The sequence below is a fragment of the Anomaloglossus baeobatrachus genome, chromosome 6, assembly GCF_048569485.1.
Source record: "Anomaloglossus baeobatrachus isolate aAnoBae1 chromosome 6, aAnoBae1.hap1, whole genome shotgun sequence".
NCBI classification, from domain to species: domain Eukaryota; kingdom Metazoa; phylum Chordata; class Amphibia; order Anura; family Aromobatidae; genus Anomaloglossus; species Anomaloglossus baeobatrachus.
This window is the reverse complement of record NC_134358.1, coordinates 247,638,029-247,665,540: the sequence shown is the minus strand read 5'-3', so window position 1 is coordinate 247,665,540 and position 27,512 is coordinate 247,638,029. Positions and strand designations below refer to the sequence as shown.

General features: G+C 48.1%; 1 protein-coding gene across 1 annotated transcript in view; it reads right to left on the bottom strand.

Moving 5' to 3' along the window:
• Positions 1-27,512, bottom strand: part of F13A1 (coagulation factor XIII A chain) — a 252,196-nt gene that overhangs the window by 107,880 nt on the left and 116,804 nt on the right. Inside the window, exon 8 of the mRNA XM_075316465.1 lies at positions 10,006-10,144. Coding sequence (XP_075172580.1) covers positions 10,006-10,144 — 139 coding nt within the window. The remainder of the gene's footprint in view (positions 1-10,005; positions 10,145-27,512) is intronic.

Sequence of the window (27,512 nt, the reverse complement as noted above, 5' to 3'; positions counted from 1 at the left end):
TGCATGAGATGGAATATAATAAGATGTTTCCCATTGAAGCGAGAAACATTTCTCTTTCATAAGGAAAGCACATAAGTTTAATTTACGTTGGTGACATGTATCTTGTATCTTCAAAAATAATGTTGAGATAGTACTGGATGGCACACGAGTCACTGTACTCATTGTAGTTAGAAAACTACATGATCTGTTCACCCCGCTTCTGTTGGCAATTCAGTCAAATTTGAGGAAATGAATAGACACATGTGGTGCTTTCTTCACATCTAAATGATGAACATTGTGCCGCCCCAGCAGCAGTTGAACTGCTCAGATCCGGGTTTGCTGTGGCTCGAGGGTCTCCGGACCCGAGGGCTTGCGGCCACTTCAAATGTAAGGGGATATTTACAGGGGATGAAAGTTCGTGACGCCACCTGCGGTTTGCGGTAAAGGGGAGTACCGCTAATACCAATGGAAGTACCGGGGCAGATGGTGTGGGGCAGACAGGTGTGAGTCCCTCCGCAGGTAGGGAGGCCCCAGATAGTGGGGAATTGGTGAAAGGGTGGCTTGCCCTTGGGAAGCAGGGTGCAGAGGTCAGATTACTCACTGTGGTAGTCGTGGTGCTGGATCAGGTGCAATAAGCAGACACTCACACAGATAGATGGTAAACAAAAGTCTCTAGGCACAGCAGTCTCTATGGGGGGAGCCCATCCAGGTCCCGCTCCCATCAGTGTCACTTCGCAAGTCCGGAGCCCTGCCTCCGTGCACAAATTGTTTTACAGTTGTGACCCCTTGGCTTGAAGCTTTCGGGGCCCCGCTACCCGTGTGTATGGCAGCTGTGCTCTTGGTGGCTGGCACTTGGGATTTCAGTGGGTTGTGTATTTTGGAGAACCCTATGCCCTGCGTTGTGTTGATGCTTCCAATCTCTGAGTTCCTGGGGAAAGTTCATGAAGAGACTAAACTCCACAGGTTAATTATCAGGTTGTTTGAAGCTACTTCCCGATCTAGGGTCCTGTACCCCGCCGTGCTCTGTAGCGGTAAGGTGGCTGGGCTCTCTGGTGCCAACAATCCTCCTAGACTGCGTCTGTTACACCCCTGTCTAGTGTTCCTAATACCGGTTCCCGACTCCTATGGTCCCGGACCACAGTTTGCAACCCAACCTGTCGCCTCCCTGGGAGCTCGAACTCCACTGCTCCTCACTCTTTGAGGGCTAACTCTCAATTCCTTGTCTCCCCTCCCACCAGTCTGCCTGACCCCTAGGTGAGCGGCCGTGCTCCAACTTGACTAACCCACTGATGTGTCTGTCCAGCTTTGATGTGAGGTGTGGTTGGGATTTGTAGTGTGGATGTCAGTGACACTGTTGATGGGAACCTGGAACCATGTAGGGGTGGGCCCTGCAGCCTGGAGTACAGGATGCAGTTCCCTGTAGCACCCTAATATAATCAGGGGCGCTACAAGATCACAATTTGACCATCTGTTTGGTGCTGTTGATATCCATCATGGGACAGATCCGGCAATACTTTGTGATTTCCATTATTGATGAAAATGACCCCGCGATCATCACCAGACGCCAACCGGGAGCAGTGGAACGCATCAAGGACCTACGGCGGAAGACACACCCACACACATGAGATTGCGCACACACACACACACACACACAACCAGCAATATTGATTGCTTCTGGGTGGCATAAGGACCTGGGATGCTGTGCAATGAAGCTCCAGGACCTGCGGGTAGACCGCATGGAGGACCCAATGGTGGAACACATTATAGACACAAGAGAGCAGAGAGTCCTCTGCTGGCTGGGAGCAAGTGATATCACTGGATGTGGTGCGTATGAGCGCACGTGCGATTGTATGTGCGATCTCATGAGTGTGTGTATGCGATCTGATGTGTGAGTGTCGGCCAGAAGGAGGGGAGTACAGCATGGATCATACCTGCTTGGAGCCACACTGGAGATTGCAGGAGGACTTGGGAGCCACGCAGACTCCCAGGGTCTGGTAAGTATGACGATCCTGGGAAGGGGGATCTATATTTTTTTAAGGGGGGGGTAAAGTTTCCCCTAACCATGTTTCCCCGAGAATAAATCCTACCCCAAAAATAAGACCTAGTGTTTTTTTCAGGGCAAAAAACAAAGACAGTGTCTTATTTACGGGGAAACAGGGTAGAAGTATTATGTGAGTACTTTATTAAGACACCTGCAGATCTTTTTAGTCCTGTATGTTGTGTCGTGGGCGGCGGGGCGCTGCGCTCGCTCGCGCTCGGGTCCGGTGCTGCTGCGATGGCTGCTCGGTGGCTCGAGCGGTGGGCCGGATCCGGGGGCTCAAGCGGCGCTCCTCGCCCGTGAGTGAAAGGGGTGGTTGGTTTGGGGGATTTTAGTCCGTGACGCCACCCACGGGTTGTGGTGAGGCTGGGCACCACCGCTGCTGGTGACGGGGATCCCGGGAGCGATGCTAGGGAGCAGCTGGGATGTTGTTTTCCCCCCTCCGTGGGTAGGGGTTGGTGGTCCCGGGGCCCGGTGAGGTGTCGGGGAGGCAGGGCTGGCAAGGTGCAGGGTCACCTGGACTGCGCAGCGCGGTGCCGGGTGGCACGATTGTACTCACTCAGCCACAAATGTATGCAAAGTCTCTGGTAAACCAAACGGGTGGATGGACGGGTCCCGCAGCCGATTGCTGTGGTTTCTCCCGGACGGTTGGTGGTGGCTGCCTTTCCCTGCACCTTTGTGTATGTTCGGTCCCGATGGCTTCCCAACGGTAACCCGCTCCCCAGCGTGTATATGTGCCGGAGGAGCCCTTTTGCCCGCAGGCTCTGGCCCTTGGAACTCTAGCTGTGGCGATAGCTGTATTTCCTTCTACTGGTCGGATGGTTGCCTTCTATCGGGTCTTGGATGTTAGGAAACCCCTGGGGTTCTGGTCACTAACAGATTTGACCTCTTTACGGCGACTCCAAGCCTGGTCGGGGTCCGCAGGCCCTGCCGGTGTGTGCTGGTTTCACTTCGCTCCCCGGTTCGGTACCGGCGGGCCACCACCTGACCGCGGTCCTACGGTTCCGCGTTGATCTGCCTCTCCTGCAGACGGTCACCACCGTCTGCCAACCTTGCTCTTAGTGCCCGGGCCACACACCCGGACACCGTCAGTTTACTCCTCCACTGCTACTTCACTCCTTTCACTTGCACTTCCCTAACTGATCTGACTTCCTTTTCCCGCCTCCAGGACTGTGAACTCCTCAGTGGGTGGGGCCAACCGCCTGGCTCCACCCCACCTGGTGTGGACATCAGACCCTGGAGGGAGGCAACAAGGATTTTGTGTCTGGCTGATGTGCCTGTCTCGGGTTGGGGGTGTGTGTTGTAGTACCTGTGATGACCTGGCTAGTCCAGGGCGCCACATTTTCAGGCTTTGATCTCCATGAATTGGAATTGTTTTTGCAGCACATCCTACAAATGCTCTCTGTAATTGAGATGTTAGATTTTGGAGGCCAAGAACCGTAACACCAAGTCAACATCTTCAGCCATTTACCAAGTTCCTCAAAGAATTCTGGAACATTTATTGAATTAAGGCAATGGTATATAATGATGAAAGAGATCATTGTTATTACAGAAAACAATTTTTCTGAAAGGGGACCCAAGGTTTTCCTGCCAATCATTATCCAGAGTATTATATTGCCAGCCTAAGTGCTTCTCATTCTGCTTTCTGGTGACATTTAGTCTCTGTGGGGTAACAATGCACATGTAACCGGTTGTTCACTTGATGTAAAAGAAAACATGAATTATCAGCTCAATATGTTTATTTCCATTGCTTCATGGGCCAGATCACATACTCACATGCCCATTGTTAAAGCTTTAGGTGGTCAACGTGTTGCGGACGGGTGCCGCATCTGCTGCGGCAAAGGGGCTGCTCAAGTGGTGTCCGTGATCGTATCTGGGGCTCGAATGGTGACCGGACCCAGGGCTCATGCAACCGCCCGTCTTCGCAACAATGAAAAGGGGGTATTTACAGGGGAGATAGTTTTTGTCTGTGACGCCACCCGTGGGTTGCGGTGATGGGATGGTGGCACCGCCACTGCCTCCTGTGCAGGTGCCTGGGACCGATGGTGTTGGGCAGCAAGGTGGTATCCCCTCCACTGGTAGGGGAGGTGTAGTCCCGGGGCCCAGGTGTAGGTGGGGAGCAGTGCTGGGGCGCAGTCAGCAGGTTGGGCCGGATGACACCGGTGTACTCACAATTAGGAATAATCCACACAGAGTCTGTACTGTAAACCAAGGCCGGATGCCGGTTGCCGTTGGAGAGGTCTGCTGGTCCCACACACGGGTTAGCAAGGTAGGGACCCTTCCTCCTGCACTTGTGTCTTGCTGTGTGTTGATTAAACCCGCTTGGAACGGGAGAAATCTGCTCCCCTGCAGCTTTGTACACAGAGGGAGCTGTTGCCCGCAAACTCTGACCCGTGGGATCTTAATGGATTCTTGGCAGACACCCTATCCCCCGCATTGGGCTGCCGGTTTGCTCTATCTGGGCTTCTCTCTTCGGAAACAAGGCCTGGTACCTTGTCCCGCTGGTCAATTAACAAGGAGCTTGAAGCTTGCCTCGTCCTAGGGTTTAGGTACCCCGCCTGTGCACGACCTCCGGACCGGATTCCAGTTGTAGGTACTGGTGGGCTACAACCCTGCCTCGGTCCTCTTCAGGTCTCCTGCGACCGGATCTCCGTTGCCTGTGGCCCTTCACTGCCGTCTGCCACCTAGCCGGTACTCCCGTGGTTCAAGGGTTCCAACCATGACCACACTGCACTTCAGCTCCTCTGTTAGACTCCTCACTGTTTGACTTCGTCTGACGGACTGTCTGTTCTGCTTTGTTCTGCTCGACTCTCAACTTCGACTCCTGTGTTCCCTCCCCATGTCACCTCAAGACCCCTAGGTGCAGGGCCGGCGTCAGCACCCGGCAAACCCGGGCAAATGCCGGGGCCCTGGAGAGCCGGGGGGGCCCACTCGGCCTCGTCAGTTCTCCTGTCCCTTGGTCGGGGCCCACTCGCCTTTACAGTTCTGCGGTCCCCGGCCGAGTTCCGGGGACCGCAGTCCTCGGCAGCAATCTGCGGCGCCGTCACTTTAAGGCGCGCAGACATCCTCGTTTGAATTTCATCTGTGGGCGGAGCTACCGCCTTCTCAGTCCCACAGATGAAGGAGGCGAGCTTCTGTCCGGCGCTGTGTGGGCCCCCTCTCCACCGTGACCTAATCGGGTAAGTGCCCTCCCCGCCTCCCCATTATAGGCCCCGGTGAGCTGCTTCTACCCCCTGGATGTATGCCCTGGCCCCTGCCAATGCCCCCACCCGCCGATTCCGCGGGTGTGGGCCCCGCCGAGCCGCGGGTGCTGGCCCCGCCGAGCCACGGGTGTGGGCCCTGCCGAGCCGCGGGTGCTGCCAGTGCCGCGGGTGCTGTACCCGCCGAGCCGCGGGTGCTGCCAGTGCCGCAGGTGCTGTACCCGCCGAGCCGCGGGTGTGGGCCCCACAGAGCAGCAGAGTTGTGTGCATTTGTCTGAATGTAGCAGAGTTGTATGTGTTTGTCTGAATGTAGCAGAGTTGTATGTGTTTGTCTGTATGTAGCAGAGTTGTATGTGTTTGTCTGTATGTAGCAGAGTTGTATGTGTTTGTCTGTATGTAGCAGAGTTGTATGTGTTTGTATGTAGCAGAGTTGTGTGTGTTTGTCTGTATGTAGCAGAGTTGTATGTGTTTGTCTGTATGTAGCAGAGTTGTGTGTATTTGTCTGTATGTAGCAGAGTTGTATGTGTTTGTATGTAGCAGAGTTGTATGTGTTTGTCTGTATGTAGCAGAGTTGTGTGTGTTTGTCTGTATGTAGCAGAGTTGTATGTGTTTGTATGTAGCAGAGTTGTATGTGTTTGTCTGTATGTAGCAGAGTTGTATGTGTTTGTATGTAGCAGAGTTGTATGTGTTTGTCTGTATGTAGCAGAGTTGTATGTGTTTGTCTGTATGTAGCAGAGTTGTGTGTGTTTGTCTGTATGTAGCAGAGTTGTATGTGTTTGTATGTAGCAGAGTTGTGTGTGTTTGTCTGTATGTAGCAGAGTTGTGTGTGTTTGTCTGTATGTAGCAGAGTTGTATGTGTTTGTATGTAGCAGAGTTGTATGTGTTTGTATGTAGCAGAGTTGTATGTGTTTGTCTGTATGTAGCAGAGTTGTATGTGTTTGTCTGTATGTAGCAGAGTTGTGTTTGTCTGAATGTAGCAGAGTTGTGTGCATTTGTCTGAATGTAGCAGAGTTGTATGTGTTTGTATGTAGCAGAGTTGTATGTGTTTGTCTGTATGTAGCAGAGTTGTATGTGTTTGTCTGTATGTAGCAGAGTTGTATGTGTTTGTCTGTATGTAGCAGAGTTGTATGTGTTTGTCTGTATGTAGCAGAGTTTGTGTGTGTGTTTGTCTGTATGTAGCAGAGTTGTATGTGTTTGTCTGTATGTAGCAGAGTTGTGTGTGTGTGTGTCTGTCTGTATGCAGCAGACTTGTGTGTGTGTGTGTGTCTGTAAGTGTATATGACTGTATATATTTGTCTGTTTATATGTTTGTCTGTATGTAGCAGAGTTGTATGTGTTTGTCTGTATGTAGCAGAGTTGTGTTTGTCTGAATGTAGCAGAGTTGTGTGCATTTGTCTGAATGTAGCAGAGTTGTATGTGTTTGTATGTAGCAGAGTTGTATGTGTTTGTCTGTATGTAGCAGAGTTGTATGTGTTTGTCTGTATGTAGCAGAGTTGTATGTGTTTGTCTGTATGTAGCAGAGTTGTATGTGTTTGTCTGTATGTAGCAGAGTTTGTGTGTGTGTTTGTCTGTATGTAGCAGAGTTGTATGTGTTTGTCTGTATGTAGCAGAGTTGTGTGTGTGTGTGTCTGTCTGTATGCAGCAGACTTGTGTGTGTGTGTGTGTCTGTAAGTGTATATGACTGTATATATTTGTCTGTTTATATGTATTTTTGTGAGTTTGTCTTTATATATGTATATGTTCGTATCGGTGTCTGTGTGTGGATGGGGCCCACTGGGACTCTTCCGCCCGGGGCCCACAAAAACCTGGAGCCGGCCCTGCCTAGGTGGGCATTCTCATCTGCCTGGTTCCGCCCACTGGTGTGTCCTGGCTGTCATGGGGGGCGACTAGGATTTGTGGCTGGTGTTCCTATGTGTGGAATGTGGTGTTAATTCCCAAGGAGGAGGCGATTCCTGTACCCTTGGTGGGGGGTACAGTCATCTGTGACTACCTGGTTTTGCCAGGGCGTCACAAACAGGTGACAGCATGAGCTCTCTGATCAGTCTACAGCTTCCCAGTCTCTTGCACAACAAGCACTGAGTTTTCTGACAATTTCGTATTGCAGCCGTCATGAACTTTTTCAGCAATCTGTGGTACAGTTACTCGGCTGTGACATTGGACCAAGCAGGCTAATCTTCAATCCTCATACACATCAGTGACCCTGGGCACCCATGACCCTCTCTTTATTTTGCTGGTAGTTGGTCCTCGCACTTTAGGTAAGTACTAACCAGACCATACCTGGAGGACCCTGCAAGACCTGCTCATTTGGAAATTCTCTGTCTCAGTCCTTTAGCATCCCAGTTTGGCTATTGTTAAAATTGCTCTGATCCTTATGCTTGCTTACTTTTCCTACTGTCAACATATTAACTTCAAAATTCAACTGTTGACTTGTTCCTTCCTCGATAAGTACCATCGTCATGAGACTATCAATTACTTGTTACATTAAGTTTACTTGTTTTTGGTGACTCATGTAAATATATTACACATCAGCAAATTGATCTGATACAGATGACATTTGAGTGGAATATTTGGGAATTCAGCAAATTTGAACAACTTACAATTAGCTTTGTGCTACCACCTAAAATGGCCTCTATTCTTTTACACATTGGAGACAATTACGACTGCCAGAGAAGGCTCAGAGAGACTTGTGAGCATCTCAGCAGGTTTTCTCATAATGTCTTGTAGCTTTTACATCACATGGTAATAGCAAAATCAATTAAAATCACCAATAACTGTAGAGATCCAAACCTCCTCTGGCATAAAAGGAATCTGTGGCGCCCTGTGCCAGAGTCGCCACAAAGAATGGCGACATATGTATTTCAATTGGTATAACATGTATTGCCTGCTTTAATGAGATTTGGTATTCTCTGCTATTCACCACATACAAACATTTGCCCACACTCCCTTACTGGGACTGTTCACCTGAGGTGATAACAAGGCTTGTATGTATGCCCTAAAAGGAGAAAGGGGAGGAGCTTAGGTGTGAGGTAAATTCAGACAGTGGCAGTTGGAGTTGGTGTCAGCGTATGAGAGGAGTGAAAAATGGAGATGGTCCTGTCCTGGGGTAACTGTTGAAACCATCATTTTGAATGCTATAAGGAATGTTCCGGACTATTCTGCAGAGCTACAGTTAGGCTATGTGCCCACGGGGACAGTGTCCTGCGGTTATATCCGCAAGACATTCCGCAGGTGCTCCCAGAAATCCGCAACAGAACTTTCTCTGTTTCAATGTTGCGGATATACAGCGGAATGTCTTGCGGATATGGTCCGGGCATTCTGCATTGAGGATACAGTACCATGGCTTCGGCACTGCATCCTCAATGCAGAAGAACTGCTGCAGTGATCGGGGTGCTCATACTTACCTCCATCATGCAGCACCTCGCTTTCCGGCGGCCGGGTCACTGTCAGGCAGCGTCTGGTTCACTGTGCTGGAGGTGGGTGGGCCTAAACTAGCTCCGGCTGTCACATGACCGGAGCTCGTGCAGGCCCCGCCCACCTCTTCCTTCCTGTACCTGGCTGGATCCACCGCGCTGCTGCCGCTGCCGCTACACTGGACGGAGAAAGTGACTCTGGTCTCTATCAAGGCAGGTAAGTATATGGGACCCTGCGGAGAAATCTGCAACAATAATTGACATGCTGCAGATTTTTCCGCACGAAAATTCGCACGATTTCCGCTGCGGAAAAATCCGCAGCGTGGGCACAGCATTTCCCAAATGCCATAGAAATGGCTGGGGAGTAGCTGTGCTGCAGATTTCTGGAAAATCCGCGGCTTTTCCGCGAGAAATCTGCAGCAAAATCCGCGCATTTTCGGCAGCGTGGGCACATAGCCTAAAAGGTAAAAGCTCCCTGTACTGTCTCTGGCTGAATTATTCTCTGCTGCGCCATCTTTACATCAAAATCCCCAGGAACCAGCCCTAGCTGGGGGGTGAGGGGACAACCCTCTGGCACTGTGCATCAACACGTAACCCCTGGGGACCTCCAGCTGTGCCCGGCCATGCCAAAGCCGAACATCCCAACTGGCGTGACAAATTATTTATTTGTTTATTTATTTATTTTATTTTTCTCTCCCCTTTTTAATATTATTTTTTAACCCCCATCACAAAAGTCTGTCACACACGCCTGGTATGGCCACATTGCCACTCAGACCCACCACCGTGACATCAGAGGTCTACCGGGAGAGGCACAAATTAAAGGTTTTTGCTATCTAAGCTGAAGACAACATGCTGTATGAGTTAAAAAAACAAAACAAAAAATCAACTATGCCTCTCTTATCAGGCTCTGTGCTGTAGTTTACTTAAACTAAAGGTTTTATTACTTGGTGATTGTCATTGCTAGGCATAGCTGGCATGTGCACAGCAGTCCAGCACACCCCCTCCTGTGATTGACACCTCACTGTCAATACACAATCTTTATAGATAACCTGGTGTGCTCAGGACATCTCCCTGGGCTCAGCTACATGACTAAAGCTAAAATTCAGATGGTGTCAGAATGGCTGCAGCCAGTAATCTATGTGATGCACTGTTGGATTCAGAATCTCCTTGCCTACATCATGCTGCTGTGAGGTAGAAAAAACCTGCTGACAGATTCCCTTTAACATTAGCACAAATGGTCAATTGCAGTCCATATGGTGCATTTCATAATCTATTTTCAGTAACAAATCTTGGTGTCCCAACATATTTTTAGAAGGTCAAATTTTCAGACAAATTATAATGCTTAACTAATTATGACTAAGTTACTCCACATACATACCAGATGCTGTCCTTTGTAAGTACAGTATTAGTTTTACCATCTTCATCTAGATAGACATCAGTTTGCACATTGGCATCCTTGTCATGGGCAGAAAAATAATTGGTAACAAGTCGTGCAGGAATTCCAAGACATCGTAGGACTGCAAGGAGAAAGCAAAGATTCTTGACTAATAAATTCCATATTCATTGCTCTGCTCACCCATCATAGAGGGTCATTTATTGGAAAAGCTTACTCTAATTGTACACTAAACCTTAGAGATAAGCTCTGTGATAGAAGCTAAACTCACTGTAAAGGTCCAGTCACACTAAGCAACTTACCAGCGATCCCAACAACGATAGGGATCGCTGGTAAGTTGCTAAGAGGTTGCTGGTGAGATGTCACACTGCGACGCTCCAGCGATCCCACCAGCAACCTGACCTGGCAGGGATCGCTGGAGCGTGGCTACACGAGTTGCTGGTGAGCTCACCAGCAACCAGTGACCAGCCCCCAGCGCCGTGTGGAAGATGCTGCGCTTGGTAACTAAGGTAAATATCGGGTAACCAACCCGATATTTACCTTGGTTACCAGTGCACGGAGCTACACGTGCACAGAGCAGGGAGCAGCGCACACTGAGCGCTGGCTCCCTGCTCTCCTAGTTACAGCACACATCGGGTTAATTACCCGATGTGTGCTGCAGCTACATGTGCACAGAGCAGGGAGCAGCGCACAATGCTTAGCGCTGGCTCCCTGCTTTCCTAGCTACAGCACACATCGGGTTAATTAACCCGATGTGTCCTGCAGCTACATGTGCACAGAGCAGGAGCCGGCACTGACAGTGAGAGCGGCGGAGGCTGGTAACAAAGGTAAACATTGGGTAACCAAGGACAGGGCTTCTTGGTTACCCGATGTTTACTGTGGTTACCAGCCTCCGCAGAAGCCGGCTCCTGCTGCCTGCACATTAGTTGTTGCTGTCTCGCTGTCACACACAGCGATCTGTGCTTCACAGCGGGACAGCAACAACTAAAAAATGGCCCAGGACATTCAGCAACAACCAACGACCTCACAGCAGGGGCCAGGTTGTTGCTGGATGTCACACACAGCAACATCGCTAGCAACGTCACAAAAGTTGTTCGTTAGCAGCGATGTTGCTAGCGATGTTGCTAGCGATGTTGCTTAGTGTGACGGGGCCTTAAGAATAGAGAGGATTGCCATAGTTTCTGCTAATTGCATGCACTAAAATTTAACTGCAGCATTGTGGAAGAGAACAAACGTGATATGTAAAAAAACTATGCACTTCTGAATTCATTTTGCAAAAACATGAGTGTCAGTAACAATATACAGTGGGTACGGAAAGTATTCAGACCTCTTTACATTTTTCCCTCTTTGTTTCATTGCAGCCATTTGGTAAATTCAAAAAAGTTCTTTTTTTTCTCATTAATGTACACTCTGCACCCCATCTTGACAGAAAAAAACAGAAATGTGGACATTTTTGCAAATTTAGTAAACAAAAAAACTGAAATATAACATGGTCATAAGTATTCAGACCCTTTGCTCAGTATTGAGTAGAAGCCCCTTTTGAGCTAGTACAGCCATGAGTCTTCTTGGGAATGATGCAACAAGTTTTTCACACCTGGATTTGGGGATCCTCTGCTATTCTTCCTAGCAGATCCTCTCCAGTTCCATCAGGTTGGATGGTGAACATTGGTGGACAGCCATTTTCAGGTCTCTCCAGAATTGCTCAATTGGGTTTAGATCAGGGCTCTGGCTGAGCCAGTCAAGAATGGTCACAGAGTTGTTCTGAAGCTACTCCTTTGTTATTTTAGCTGTGTGCTTAGGGTCATTGTCTTGCTGGAAGGTGAACTTTCGACCAAGTCTGAGGTCCAGAGCACTTTGGAAGAGGTTTTCTTCCAGGATATCTCTGTGCTGGGCCGCATTTATCTTTCTTTCAATTGCAACCAGTCATCCTGTCCCTGCAGCTGAAAAACACCCCCATAGCATGATGCTGCCACCACCATGTTTCACTGTTGGGATTGTATTGGGCAGGTGATGAGTAGTGCCTTTCCTCCACACATACTGCTTAGATTTATCATCAAAAAGTTCTATCTTCATCTCATAAGATCAGAGAATCTTATTTCTCATAGTCTGGGAGTTCTCGTGTGTTTTTTTGCAAACTCTATGCGGCCTGCCACTGAGGAGAGGATTTTGTCAGGCCACTCTGCCATAAAGGGCTGAATGGTGGAGGGCTGCAGTTGACTTTGTGGAACTTTCTCCCATCTTTTGTGAGCTGTGAGGTCTTAAGCTGGGTTTACACACTGCAACATCTCAAACGACATCGCTGTAACGTCACCGGTTTTGTGACGCAATAGCGATGTTGTTTGCGATGTTGCAGTGTGTGAAACCTATCAGCGACCCGGCCCCTGCTGTGAAGTTGTAATCGTTACAAATCGTTCAGGACCATTCCTAGGTCCTTTGTTTCCCGCTGTGCAGCATGAAGTTTCAGTGTGTGAAGCCTTTTCAGCGACTTTGTTAGCAACTTCCCTTTCAAAAGGCTGCTTATCAACGTCCCCAACAACCAGCTAGGTCGCTCTGCAGGTCCGGATCGCTGTTGAGTTGTTGGCCAGGTTTGCCTGTTTGACAGCTCACCAGAGACTTAGCAGAGACTTAGGGAGATCGCTGTTACGTCACCAAACCGGTGACGTTACAACGATGTCCTTTGCGATGTTGCAGCGTGTAAACCCAGCTTTATATAGATAGGTGTGTGCTTTCCAAATCAAGTCCTATCAGTTTAATTAAACACAGCTGGACTCAAATGAAGGAGTAGAACTATCTCAAGGAGGATCACAAGGAAATGGACAGCATGTGACTTCAATATGAGCGTCTGAGCAAAAGGTCTGAATACTTATGACCATGTGATATTTCAGTTTTTCTTGTTTAATACATTTGCAAAAAATTCTACATTTCTGTTTTTTTTTCTGTCAAGATGGGGTGCAGAGTGTACATTAATGAGAAAAAAAATGAACTTTTTTGAATTTACCAAATGGCTGCATTGAAACAGAGTGAAAAATTTAAAGGGGTCTGAATACTTTCCGTACCGCTGTATGTAATAAAGTTTGGGTCAGACTGTAACTCAGGTTCAGGAGTGAAACTGTTAGGCCCCTTTCACACATTAGTTTTTTTGCTATCAATCTTAACACAATCCATTTTCTCGACAGATCGACGGATTTGTTGCAGATTGTGGCTAAACTGATGCGACGGATCCGTTTTTCGACATCTGACTAGCTGGCGGCTAAATAATAATTGGGGCATGCTCAGTTAAAAAAAACGGAATCCGTCACTGGTTTCCTTCATTTGACGGATTATGACGGATCCTACACCCAAAGGCTTCCAATATACCATATGATAGACGGCGACAGATCCGTCGCTGTCCGTTTTTTCTTACGTACACATTAGAGGTTAGATTAGATAGGGAGCATCCCAAGAAGAAGAAGAAGCCCGACCACATACATATATTAGGAAGGTAACGCTGTTACAGATTTAGACTGGTGCCCAGGAGCTTCACATTAGTACAAGGTATACTACGATATCTGCACTAGTCAGTCAGTATCGAGTCAGTATCGCAGAGCAGCTTAGTTAAGCTTATTCTTGATTTTATTAGCTAAGATAAATGGCTGCCAATCACCTATGGCACTGCTAAAATGCAAATAATGGCACAAAGGAGCCGACCACAGGAAGAGGGTTTATGGAAACAAATGTGCATGGTTGAACAAAGCTTTTTTAATAACACCTATAGAAATGAATAGTAGTTAGGAAACAGTGTAGCTCATAATTCAGGAGTTATGGATAAATGTAGCTTGTTGTGCTACACTCCTTTCTAACTCCCATTTATTTCTATGGAAAATAACAGAAAATGTCTGGTTGGATGCAGTTTTTCCTGGTAAAATCAGTATTTACCAGGTTTATTAGGAACTGCAAAAATGTGGTAGCTGTAAACTAAAAAGGGAATGTCTATGAGGAGGGAAATTAGTCTGGACAGGAAGCACTCTAGGGGGTACTTTACATGCTGCGACATCACTAGCGATTACTAGCGATGTCGAGCGCATTAGCTCCCACCCACGTCGCTCGTGCAACATTTGGTGATTGCTGTTGTAGTGAACATTATCGCTATGGCAGCATCACATGCACATACCTGGTCAGTGACATCGCTGTGACCGCCGAACAATCCCCCCCTCAAGGGGGAGGTGCGTTCGGCGTCATAGCAATGTCACTGCGGCGTCACTAAGTGGCCGGCCAATAGAAGTGAAGGGGCGGAGATGAGCGGGACGTAACATCCCACCCATCTCCTTCCTTCCGCATTGCCGGTGAATGCAGGTAAGGAGATGTTCGTCGCTCCCGCGGTGTCACACATAGCGATGTGTGATGCTGCAGGAACGACGAACAACATCGTACCTGTGGCAACAGCGATATTAAGGAAATGAACGACGTGTCAACGATCACCATTTTGGAACAATTTTGCGATCGTTAATCGTCGCTCATTAGTGTTACACACTGCGATGTCGCTACCGGCGCCGAATGTACGTCACTAACGACGTGACCCTGACGATATATCGGTAGCGATGTAAAGTACCCCTTACATTTCTGACCTGATTTCTCCCCATGGGAGACAATGAGAGACTGATAGTTGGCTTCAACCACTGTTTTGAAATCTTAAAGGAGTTGTTTGGTAAAAAGAAGTTATCTTGTGGATACGTGACTTACAGATCAGTGGCAGTCTGACGCTGGGATTCCCACTTATATTCTTAGAATAGAGCAGAGGTGTACATTCTGAACTATTCATTCTGTATGGGAAAACCAGAAAAAGCTGAGAGCAGCACTTGGCTGTCCCATAGAGAATGAAGGGAGTAGCAGTCAATCTTACCCACTGCATTCTAAAGGGAGCTTTACACGCTACGATATCGTTAATGTTTGATCGTCGGGGTCACATTGTTAGTGACGCACATCCGGCGTCATTAACAATATCGCAGCGTGTAATACCAGCGACCTTAGGCGACCTCAAAAATGGTGAAAATTGATCACCATGGAGAGGTCGTCCCAAACTCAAAAATCAGTAAGGGTTGTTTAGCGTTGTGGTTCATCGCTCATGCGGCAGCACACATCGCTGTGTGTGACACCGCATGAGCGAGGAACGTCTCCTTACCTGCCGCCGGCCCCAATGCGGAAGGAAGAGGTGGGTGGGATGTTTACATCACGCTCAGCTCCGCCTCTCCGCTTTGATTGGCCGGCCGCTTAGTGACGTTGCGTTGACGTCGCTATGATGCCGAATGTCCCTCCCCCTTGAAGGAGGGATTGTTCGGCAGTCACAGCGACGCCGCTGACCAGGTAAGTATGTGTGATGCTGCGTAGCGATAATGTTCGCTACGGCAGTGATCACAAACAATCGCATGCGCGACGGGGGCGGGTACTTACACGCTCGATATCGCTAGAAATTGCTAGCGATATCGCTACCGTGTAAAGCCCCCTTAACAGGCTATGCGTATGCCATTCTGTGCGGGTCTCAGCAGTTGGATTCCCACAGATCTTATCCTGTTGGTAGGTGATATCCTTTTTTTACCAGACAACCTCATTAAAAGGAGTTGTCCACTACTTGGATTACCCCTGCTCATTCCCCATGTTTGGACCCATTAAAAAGAAAAAAAAAAAAAAAAGCTTATATTCACTTCCCATGCCGTCACCATTCCAGTGGTGTCAGTGCTCTTTTTCCTGGGGCTCACATAAGCTTGTGATGCCAAGAGTGGTCTAGCACCCAATTACCGCCAGCTTCTCTCTCCCCGCCTTGAGTTGAATGATTAATCAACAGGAAATGAGCGCTACAGCTGTCAGTTACTTCCTGATAATTACGTATAAGGGTATGTGCACACAATCAATACCCACTGCATCCTGGATGCGGCGGATCCTGACTGCAAGTTTCCTCCACAGGAGACCACAGCTGCTTGTGCCCATGATCCAGGCTTGGGCAGTTGCGGTCTCTCACTGTGTTCTGCCTCCACACTACAAGTCAGTTTACGCTAAAGGCATTGCACGCACAGTGGGCACGGGATTTCTAGAAATCCCATCTACTGTGCTTTTAGTGTACAACGCAGCATTTTGGACGCAGCTGCAGCATGCTGCGTCTAAAACGCTGAGAACACTGATCGTGGGCACGCACCGTAAATCTGAAGGAGAGGAAAGAAGCTGGCGGTGATTGCGTGTGGTGCTCGTGTGATGTAACTGTCGCGGGCGGAGGAGGGGACGCTGTGCTCACCCACTGCTTGGGTCCGGCTGCTGCTGCTACTGCTCGGTGGTGGCTCGAGCGGTGGGCCGGATCCCGGGGTCTCGAGCGGCGTTCCTCGCCCGTGAGTGAAAGGGGGAATTGGTGTGCGGTTTGGGGGGATATTGTCCGTGACACCACCGCTGCTCTGGACGGGTATCCCAGGAGCGGTGACAGGGAGCAGCTTGGATGTTGGTTCTCCCCTCCGTGGGTAGGGGGATTGGTTGTCCCAGGGCCCGGTGAGGGGTTTAGGGATGACAGGCGGGTTACGGGTCCTGGTGAGGTGCAGGTTCACGGGGGCAGCGCTGTGCCACATGGCACTGTGGTACTCACTCAGCCAGTAATTCACACAGAGTCTCTGGTCAAACAAACGGCTGGATGAACGGGTCCCACAGGCGGCTGCGGTTGTTCTCCTCCCGGCAGGTTGATGGTGACTGCCTTTCCCTGCACCTGTGTTGTGTTTACGGTTCCAATGGCTTCCCACCGGTAACCCGCTCCCCAGCTTGGATGGATGCTGAGGGAGCCCCTTTTGCCTGCAGGCTCTGGCCCTGGGAACTGCAGCCTTGGTGGTGACTGTGTTTCCCTCTACGGTGTGAGCTGTTGCCTTCAATCGGGTCTTGGCTGCTGGGAAATCCCAGAGGTTCCCTTCACTAACGGATTTGACTGGTTTTACGGCGACTCCTAGCCTGGTCGGGGTCCGTAGGCCCTACCGAATGGTGCTGGCTTCTCTTCACTCCCCGTTCCGGTACCGGCGGGTCACTGCCCGTCCCCGGTCCGTACGGTTCACTCCAATCAGCCTCTCCTGCAGACGGTCACCACCGTCTGCCAACCTTGCTGGGTGCCCGGGCCACACACCCGGACACGGTCAGTCTCCTCTCCTCTCCTACCACTTCACTCTCTACAACTCCACTCGAAACTGATCCCTTTTCCCGCCTCCAGGACTGTGAACTCCTCGGTGGGCGGGACCAACTGCCTGGCCCACCTCCTGGTGTGGACATCAGCCCCTGGAGGAAGGCAAAAAGGATTTGTGTTTGACTTCGGTGTGCCTAGCCGGGGTGTGGGGTGTATTGGTGTAGTACCTGTGACGACCTGGCTTGTCCAGGGCGCCACATAACAACTTCACTTGAGCCCTGGGAAAGCGAATGCTGACACTTCTGGATGTGAGTATACGTTTTTTTATTTTAGTGGGGCCAAACATCTGGAATGATAAAGGGTAGTCCTCTGTGCAGACTCCAGAGTCTACAAAGTTCTGGATCAATTGTAAATCTGGTCAAACTGATACACCAATTTTTCACAATGTTTAGATATAACATGCTTGGGTAACTTTCCTACAGATGAAATTCTTATAAAATAAAGCTTGTAAAATGCTTAAGAGAGCAGACTTCCGTAAAACCACAATGTGCAATGTTATTTCATCCTCTGACATGGTGCTATCGCATGTTCTTCTTTGTGTCTATAACAGCATAATATATTTGTAATAAATAATTCTCTAGCCAGAGGGATAAGCATATGTAAATAAATATAGTTATCTGTCAGCTGCTAAACATAACATCACTATGCACTAGTTCAGAGGCTCTGCATCAATATATACAGGATCTGTTTACAGACATGAATGAAATATGATGGTGTACTACATTAGTGCTGTATCCTTGTTCAGTTATACATCACTTTTAAAGCAAGGGATAAAAGAAATGAAGAATCTATTGCATGTAGAGAGGTGTGTGGTGAAAGATATAGGCATGGCTTAAACTTTAGGTTTTGCAGTGGGCGGCAGTAATCACGCATGGGTTGGGGCCCCTGCAGATTCTGTTTTAATACCCAGGAACTTCATTATAATTAAAGATGAGGTGACCCATCTGATCATGTTGTTGTTACTTCCAGTGCGAGCCATTCACTCACTGCAAATGTGGCGCCCCTGAGGCTTCAGTCGCCATAGAAAACTGCACCTGATTTAAGGTGTAGTACTTAACCTGGATCCACAGGAGGTCGGTACCGGTTTCACCACTTATATACTCAAATACACCACCACGTTGCCCTCTCCAATGGCGACCGGCCAAGAGTAGGGTCTTAAGGTAGCCTTCAAACATGGGGGGTACCACCCACTAGTGACAGTGACTCGGGGGAGGAGTGGCCACCAGGGGGAGTTAGGAGCCAACACAGCAGTTAGAAGTTCTCAGCAGACATGCCTCACGGGTGCTCTGGTGGGACAGAGGAGTTCACGCAATTGCCGAGAGGAGAGCTTCATTGCTCCCTTGGAACAAGCGCCACACACAGGGTGCATGACCCTAGGGAAGATTATTCTCCAAGTTGGTTTTCCCGAAACTTCTGTGACGGGGAGGTTTCAAGCTTCCCTGGCCACAAAGAACCCGAAAGCACAGTGCCATATAGGATCCGGGGCCATGGACAGCACCGAGCCCCATTGCGGAGCTGCGGTACCTGCAAATAGGGACAAGAGTACTACTCGAAACGGACTGGGATCCCCAAGTAGCTTTAAGCCACGGGGATCCAACACACAGGGTGCTAGGAGGAAAGGGCCCACCAAGTACCACACTGGACTGACCTCCAAAGGAATCCGGGTTCGACGGGGCCCATCACAGTGGGTGACCAGTACTACCCGGACGAGCAGCACAAAGAGTGAGTAAAGACACCTGGAATCGTAGCATTTGACTTGGACTCTTATTACCGGCACCGCCACCCCGCGCCTCGGCGCCAAAGGCTATCGCCATCACTACGTCCCTCATCATCCTCCCTGGGGCCCGCTCCACCTGTGGGGAGCGACATCATCTCTGCTGCTACTACCATCCGTCTCGGAGGACAGCGACAGCAGCGGCAGCTCATCTCTGGCCACATACCACAGATGGTGTCATGACATTCATCCTACTACTACCCCCATCTTCTTCCCTCCTTATTGGTGTACACCTCAGGGAACGAAGCCGGGCAGGCCACCGTGACATCCCAGATCATCACACCAGCCCAATGACAAGTAACTCAGGTACGAGATCCCATGCCTGAATTCCCCTTGCCCCCTGGGTGCTACATTTTGGTGTCACGAACAAGATACCGTGCTTAGGCCAAAAACCTGGGTACTGTGCGCCTCATGGACTGAGTGCTTGAGAGACTGTTTAATTGCAACCAGTAGCCATTATTGAACAAGAAGGGGTTAAAGAGCGCCCACCCTCTGTGGGCTGGCAAGGAAAGTTGTGCAAAAATCAAGGCCCATCCCCTCCCAGGCAGGGAAAAGCAAGAAACGAAACTGACATGAGGAGAGTGGCGTGAAAGTCCAGACCCGCCCCCTTGTGTGGAAGGAAAAATGAAAATAATGTAAAGGGAGTGAGATCTTGGAGCACAAAGGAGACGGATGGACCGGGAGCACCTGCAGAACGAGAGCTGTCAATCCTGGAGGAGGAGGAATTTGTAGCGAAGGTTGCAGAGAGCCTGGTCACCACTGCCATTGGCGACACCCTCCAGGTTCCCCAAGCTGTCCAGAACCCCCGGCTGCAGAGTCAGCCAACCTGACCACCGTTTCCTGGGTAGCTGAAGATATGGCTGCTGACCCCCTGGTAGCTGCCAGACCCCAAGCAGTTGAAGACCTGGCTACCAGAGACCCGGTAGATGAAGACCCGGCTGCTGCAACATTGGTAGACTGTGACCTGACGGCCTTGACCCAGGGCTGGAAATGGACACTCTGGACGGCGCTCCCCCAGGTATGGCTTGGGGGGGACTGCCTGCGGAGCTGAAAGCTCTCTCCCCCACACCCATCACTGAGGAGGATTGAGAGAGGGCCATCTGCCAAGCTACAATCTCCCAGCTGGCTGATGAGGATTGGCTGTGCCAGGAAAGGCTGGCGGAGACAGAGGCCCACAACCTGGCAGCAAAGCAGCAGCTTTGGAAGGCCAATCCATTGACCCGGGGCCCGCTGCGGGTCGGAGTTGTCACCCGGTTTGACTTAGAGTGGGGGTGGGGCTTCATTTCAGAGTGGGGGCTTGCTAAGGTATTCTTTGTGTCCGCCGAGATGTGGCTTCCCGCCTCCGCAAGGGTCACCCTGGACATAACCTGTATCCCGATGACCAGGTGACCTACACCCGCCACAGGGGAGAGCGGGGCTGGTATGCCCTGGACGTGGAACTGAGCCGACGAGAAAAGACAGCTGCAGAGCCGGTATCCCATCCAGAGGAACGTCCAGAACCAGTCCCCGTTTCCCACCAGGCACCAAGGACACCCGGTAAGTGGGATATGTGCACCCAGACTTTGGGAGAGAACTACCTGAGACCAGCCGGCCAGGAGTTACCCAGCCCCAAGTAAATTGTTCACGGTCATTTCCGAATGTAAATACCGGTTTATTTTTCGCGGTTTATTTTCTGCGTTTGATATGGACAACTGAGCCACAGGACTGATGGTGGTCGGAACTTATTGTATATAGTTGCACCAGTTGTGCTCCCTACCAGAATTAGGGTGGCTTGCAAGTTTTCTTGTTTCAAGGAATGTCTGATAATTGGGGGCGGTGCACTGACCAGTGGCACAAAAGTACTTCGGTGGTTTCCATTGTTTATCGTGCTACAGTAAGGACGTTTTATATGTGTAATTTATGAAAAGTTTTAAATTGATGACAAGAATGTTTTTATACCAGATACTAGTTTTATACTGCACTAGTTTTATAATGACAATGGTTTTTGAAATTGCATGCTGCTAATGATCAGTACTTGAACATGTTTTGATATTGCTTTGATACGTTGACCTGTACAAAATTAACCTGTTAGTAACGTTCATTGATGGTGCCTCCCATAAAGGGAAGATTATGTTATTTGTTATTGCATACAAAAATAATGCGGTGTACTAACTTTATTTGGTTGCAGCCCGGGAGTGCTGCCATTTGCTGTGGGGTCATGTGGCGCCCCTGAGGCTTCAGTCGCCACAGAGTACTGCACCTGATTTAAGGTGTAGTGCTTAATGTGGATCCAGAGGAGGTCGGTACCGGTTTCATCACTTACACACTCAAATACAAAACCAGGTTGCCCACCCTAATGGCGTGCGGCCTAGGGTAGGGTCTTAAGGTAGCCCTCAAACATGGGGGGAACCACCCACTAGTGACAGGGACCCGAATGTGGAGCGGCCACCAGGGAGAGATAGGAGCACACACAACAGTTAGGAGTTCTCCAGAAGGTGAGGAAAGAAGCAGACGTGTCTCACGGGTTCTCTGGTGGGACAGAGGAGTTCACGCCATTGCCAAGGGAAGAGCTTCATTGCTCCCTCGGAACCACAGAGCGCCAGCATTCATAGAAGATCAGCATTTCTGCTATTCAGAGTAATGCTGAAGCATCACTCTGATCAGCAGAAGCGATAGGTCAGTACAGCTTTCAGTTCACCGCATTTCACCGCATTTGGAATTTGTTTCCCTTTTTCCAGGACAATATGTGGCAGAATGAAAGGTGTCATTCAAAATACATCTCGTCCCGCAAAAAACAAGCAGTCATATGACAAAAAAAAAAAAGTTATGGCTCTTGGAAGAAAGGGAGGAAAAAGTGAAAATGAAAAATGGAAAATTGCCCGGGGGTGAAGGGGTTAAAATCTCTAATATGGCATTCAAAAAAAGAATTAAAAAAAAAAAATAGCACCATTCATAGAAAATAATACGCTATGGGTTTCAGAAAGTAGTGACACAAACTAACAAATGTTTAAGGGAAAGGTCAAAATTGTTTTAAGTCACTAAAAAGTTAGTAAAAAAAAAAACAACCCCAAAAATACACAGTTGGTATCCTACATAATTGTACTGATCTTTACAATCATGTTATCAAGACATACAGTATTTTACTGAACAATGAATGCCGTAAAAATGAAACCCTAAAAAAACCCAAAACTAAATGATAACCTTTATTTTGACTTTGACCATTTCTCATTTTCAGAAAATAAATACAAAATGTATTGCTTGGAAATTCGGAGGCATGTTGTCAGTAGTTTATAGAATAAAGTAACTATTTACATTTTAGTCAAAAATATAAATATAAAGAGAAAAATCAGAAAAACTGAAAATTTTGCAGTGGTCTCTTAATTTTTGCCAGAGTTGTATATATATATATATATATATATATATATATATATATATATATATATATACACACACACAGTATATAATAGTATATGGTTCCAAACCATTGCGCCCTCTCCTGGCTCCAGCTACATTGTTTTGCTATTTTTTTTTTTAGTTATTTATTTACTAATGAAAAAAAGAATGAAATATTTTCAATATGAACTGAAAAACAAAATGATTTTACCATCCATTTTTTGGCTATTTCCCTGACCATTACGTTATTGCATTTTATTTTTTTCTTAAAACTGACCAACCGATATCCAAAAATACAGTAAAAATGAAACAAAGCTTGAAGTGTGAACAGAGCCTATCAAGTAATATTGTTGTAAATGCCAAAAAATATTGATAACCTTTCAAGATAGATATATTCTAACCGTTACCACTCTTTATATTGGGACAAGACTATGCCACTGTCATCCATGGGACAAGACTGAGCCACTGTCATCCATGGGACAAGACTGAGCCACTGTCATCCATGGGACAAGACTAGTCTGCGCCACTGTCATCCATGGGACAAAACTGCGCCACTGTCATGCATGGAAGAAGACTGTGCCATTGTCATCTATGGGACAAGACTGTGCCACTGTCATCCATGGGACAAAACTGTGCCTCTGTCATCCATGGAACAAGACTGCGCCACTGTCATCCATGGGACAAAACTGTGCCACTGTTATCCATGGGACAAGACTGTGCCACTGTCATCCATGGGACAAAACTCTGCCACTGTCATCCATGGGACAAGACTGTGCCACTGTCATCTATGGGACAAGACTGTGCCGCTGTCATCCATGGAACAAGACTGTGCCACTGTCATCCATGGGACAAGACTATGCCACTGTTATCCATGGGACAAGACTGTGCCACTGTCATCTATGGGACAAAACTCTGCCACTGTCATCCATGGGACAAGACTAGTCTGCGCCACTGTCATCCATGGGACAAAACTGCGCCACTGTTATGCATGGAAGAAGACTGTGCCATTGTCATCTATGGGACAAGACTGCGCCACTGTCATCCATGGGACAAAACTGTGCCTCTGTCATCCATGGAACAAGACTGCGCCACTGTCATCCATGGGACAAAACTGTGCCACTGTCATCCATGGGACAAAACTCTGCCACTGTCATCCATGGGACAAGACTGTGCCACTGTCATCTATGGGACAACACTGCGCCACTGTCATCCATGGGACAAAACTGCGCCACTGTTATGCATGGAAGAAGACTGTGCCATTGTCATCTATGGGACAAGACTGCGCCACTGTCATCCATGGGACAAAACTGTGCCTCTGTCATCCATGGAACAAGACTGCACCACTGTCATCCATGGGACAAAACTGTGCCACTGTCATCCATGGGACAAAACTCTGCCACTGTCATCCATGGGACAAGACTGTGCCACTGTCATCTATGGGACAACACTGCGCCACTGTCATCCATGGGACAACACTGCGCCACTGTCATCTATGGGACAAGACTGTGCCGCTGTCATCCATGGAACAAGACTGTGCCACTGTCATCCATGGGACAAGACTATGCCACTGTTATCCATGGGACAAGACTGTGCCACTGTCATCCATGGGAAAAAACTCTGCCACTGTCATCCATGGGACAAGACTGTGCCACTGTCATCTATGGGACAACACTGCGCCACTGTCATCCATGGGACAACACTGCGCCACTGTCATCTATGGGACAACACTGCGCCACTGTCATCCATGGGACAAGACTGTGCCACTGTCATCTATGGGACAAGACTGTGCCACTGTCATCCATGGAACAAGACTGTGCCACTGTCATCCATGGGACAAGACTGTGCCACTGTCATCCATGGGACAAGACTGTGCCACTGTCATCTATGGGACAAGACTGTGCCACTGTCATCCATGGAACAAGACTGTGCCACTGTCATCCATGGGACAAGACTGTGCCACTGTCATCCATGGGACAAGACTGTGCCACTGTCATCTATGGGACAAGACTGTGCCACTGTCATCCATGGAACAAGACTGTGCCACTGTCATCCATGGGACAAGACTGTGCCACTGTCATCTATGGGACAAGACTGTGCCACTGTCATCCATGGAACAAGACTGTGCCACTGTCATCCATGGGACAAGACTGTGCCACTGTCATCCATGGGACAAGACTGTGCCACTGTCATCTATGGGACAAGACTGTGCCACTGTCATCCATGGAACAAGACTGTGCCACTGTCATCCATGGGACAAGACTGTGCCACTGTCATCTATGGGACAAGACTGTGCCACTGTCATCCATGGGACAAGACTATGCCACTGTTATCCATGGGACAAGACTGTGCCACTGTCATCCATGGAACAAGACTGTGCCACTGTCATCCATGGGACAAGACTGTGCCACTGTCATCCATGGAACAAGACTGTGCCATTGTCATCCATGGGACAAGACTGTGCCACTGTCATCCATGGGACAAAACTGTGCCACTATTATCCATGATCAAATTGCAATACTAGGCCCCTCCCACAGAGAAGAGTGGCGCTGTTCTGTCTCTAGAGCCCTTTTTAGTCTTGCAGTATGCTGTGATGTTAAATTCTGAATTACAAATCATCCTTTGACGTGTAAGCAGACATATGTGCGCTGTTAAAATGAATTCAGCTGCGCATTTCTCTAAAGTGATGGGAATGAAATATGTTGTATGAGAAGTAATCACATAACACTTCCATCCTCTTATGTTTTCCTGTTTACAAATGAAAGATAACTATGTCATGTAACCTAAGCACACGTGAAGCTAATGATTCTCTCTCAGGGTCAGCAGTCAGGCATAGCGGTAAATATATAGGAAAGCTGGCGAGATGACATGAAGAGCGAGTAGGCGGATATGCTGCTCAATAAATTGCGTATTGTTTACTTATGTTGCACTTACAGAATGAAATGTGCCGTGAGGTCACTTGGTAGCCATTACATTACAATGTGACTAGCGTGTTGACAGTTTCAAGTTGGCTCCACCAACCTTCCAGCAGGTTACAAATGAGAATGAATACTTTCATACAGCTATTAATAAGATCTCTGGGGAAACAGGTCCACGTAACATAAGACGACAGTTGGAGATCATTTACTGTACTTTTACTGGGAGTAAGATAATTTGGCCATGCTGCTGTGTCTGTGAAAGGAAATTAGTGATTTTGGAAAAAAAAATAGGCTATCGTCCATCTCACTTTTAAAGTGCCATGGAAGCGTTATGTTTTTTTTTTTTTTTTAAATTTCCTCTTCTATTAGCTATCAGTAATGTATGTTCAGTTTATGCATGAAAATTCTCACCGAATTTCATCACTGCTCCAGTCCTTTTCCTCCATCATGTGACTGCAGTTGTGATTTGCCAGCTGAACACACATTTCCTCTCTTAATGTAAGTCTATGGGAGCCTTTTTCTGCGTCTCATAGACATACATTGAGAAAATGACTTGCAGTCTACACAGAAACACTCTGTAAGCCGGAGATTCACTACTGTGATCATGTGATGCAGAAGAGGGAGCGGAGCAGCGCTGGAAACGGCAGAAGACAAAGTCTACAAAAGAGTTTTCCTACATACACTATATATGGAAAAATTAAAACAAAAAAACCCACTGGATTAGTACTTTAAAGAGAACCTGTCCAACAGGGTTATATTTCTCAATCTGAGAGAATCAAAATCCCTATTGTAGTAAGATCACAAAGCCGAAAGCAGACCCTGATTGCAGTGGTGTCACTTATTGGGCTTTTTCGTGTACTTTTGATGATATCACCTGCTAGTCTTCTCAATGATGAGTTCTGTAAAACCCTGCCCACACCATTAATTCACAGCTTTCTTCCTACACTGTGCATAGGCATAAAAATATCAATCAGCATTGAGGTTTAGTTTTCAAAGTAAGGAAAATGGAGGTGTACTGTGAAACACTGTTGAGCAATTGACAAAGGCTCAGGATAGTATATTTGTTAATCCAATTAAATACTACTAATTTCAGCATCGTACCAGCACCTTCCTCAGGGCAAAAATCTTTTCTAACCAGGAAGGAATCTGTGCAATGCTGAAATGAGTAGGCTACTGCGTTGACCTTTGGGACTTTAATTCAGGTTTTACCTAGGAATTTGGAACCAGTTTCATCCTTATCTATTTCTCTAAAGGCCCCGTTACGATATATCTGACGATATGTCGTCGGGGTCACGGTTTCCGTGACGCACTTCCGTCATCGTTAGCGACGTCGTTGCATGTGACACCTACGATCGACTCCAAACGATTGCAAGTAGGTTGAAAATCGTTGATCGTCGACACGTTGTTCAGTTTCAAAATATTGTTCGTCGTTTGGATCGCAGCAGACATATTGGTACGTTTGACACCCTGCCAACGACAAACAACATCCAAACGACCGCCTTGGTCAAACAATATATCGCTGATTGCTGTTGCGTTGTTGGTGAGATGTGTATGTGTTACCGCTAATAAATGACCTATGTGCAATCTCGGCAAATTGTAACAACGATCTGGGCATGTCACATCGCTACTGAGATCGTCAGATAAATCGTAGCGTGTAACGGGGCCTTAAGGTTCTAAAAGCTATTCCAGAGGCACAACTAATCATCCCCTGTAGAAAAGGTCAACGTTTATAGGTGTCACAGGATGTGAAATGACAGAACAGAGGCTCCTAGGCTGACCCTCAGACTAGAGACCCTGCGCTGTCCCTTATCTCGGCTCGGAGGTAGGTTTGATGGTAGCCAGGTCTGAGCCCAGTGTGACCCTGATTCCTGTCCGAGCCCTGATCTAGCTCCCCATCTCCCCCATCTTTGGGATGGTCTGGAAACACAGTGAAAAAAAACCCCTCAGAAATGACATGGATGAGGGAGAACAAAAATGCAAGCACACAGGAGAAGGAGAGACAATATGTGTACAGCGAATAAAGAAAAAGGAAGGAAATAAATATACAACAGGGGGACTTCCACACCACACAAAATAACAATTACAGATCACCATGAACTGGATCACCACTAAGATCAGAATCGCTGGAGGCATGCTGAAACACAAACCAGTACCTTAAATAGGAAAGAGACAGTTGCACATGGCAATTAGCAACTTGAGCTCCTAGTTCCTGCTCACCATTCTGCTGGAATTAACTCCTGCAGGGTTGAAT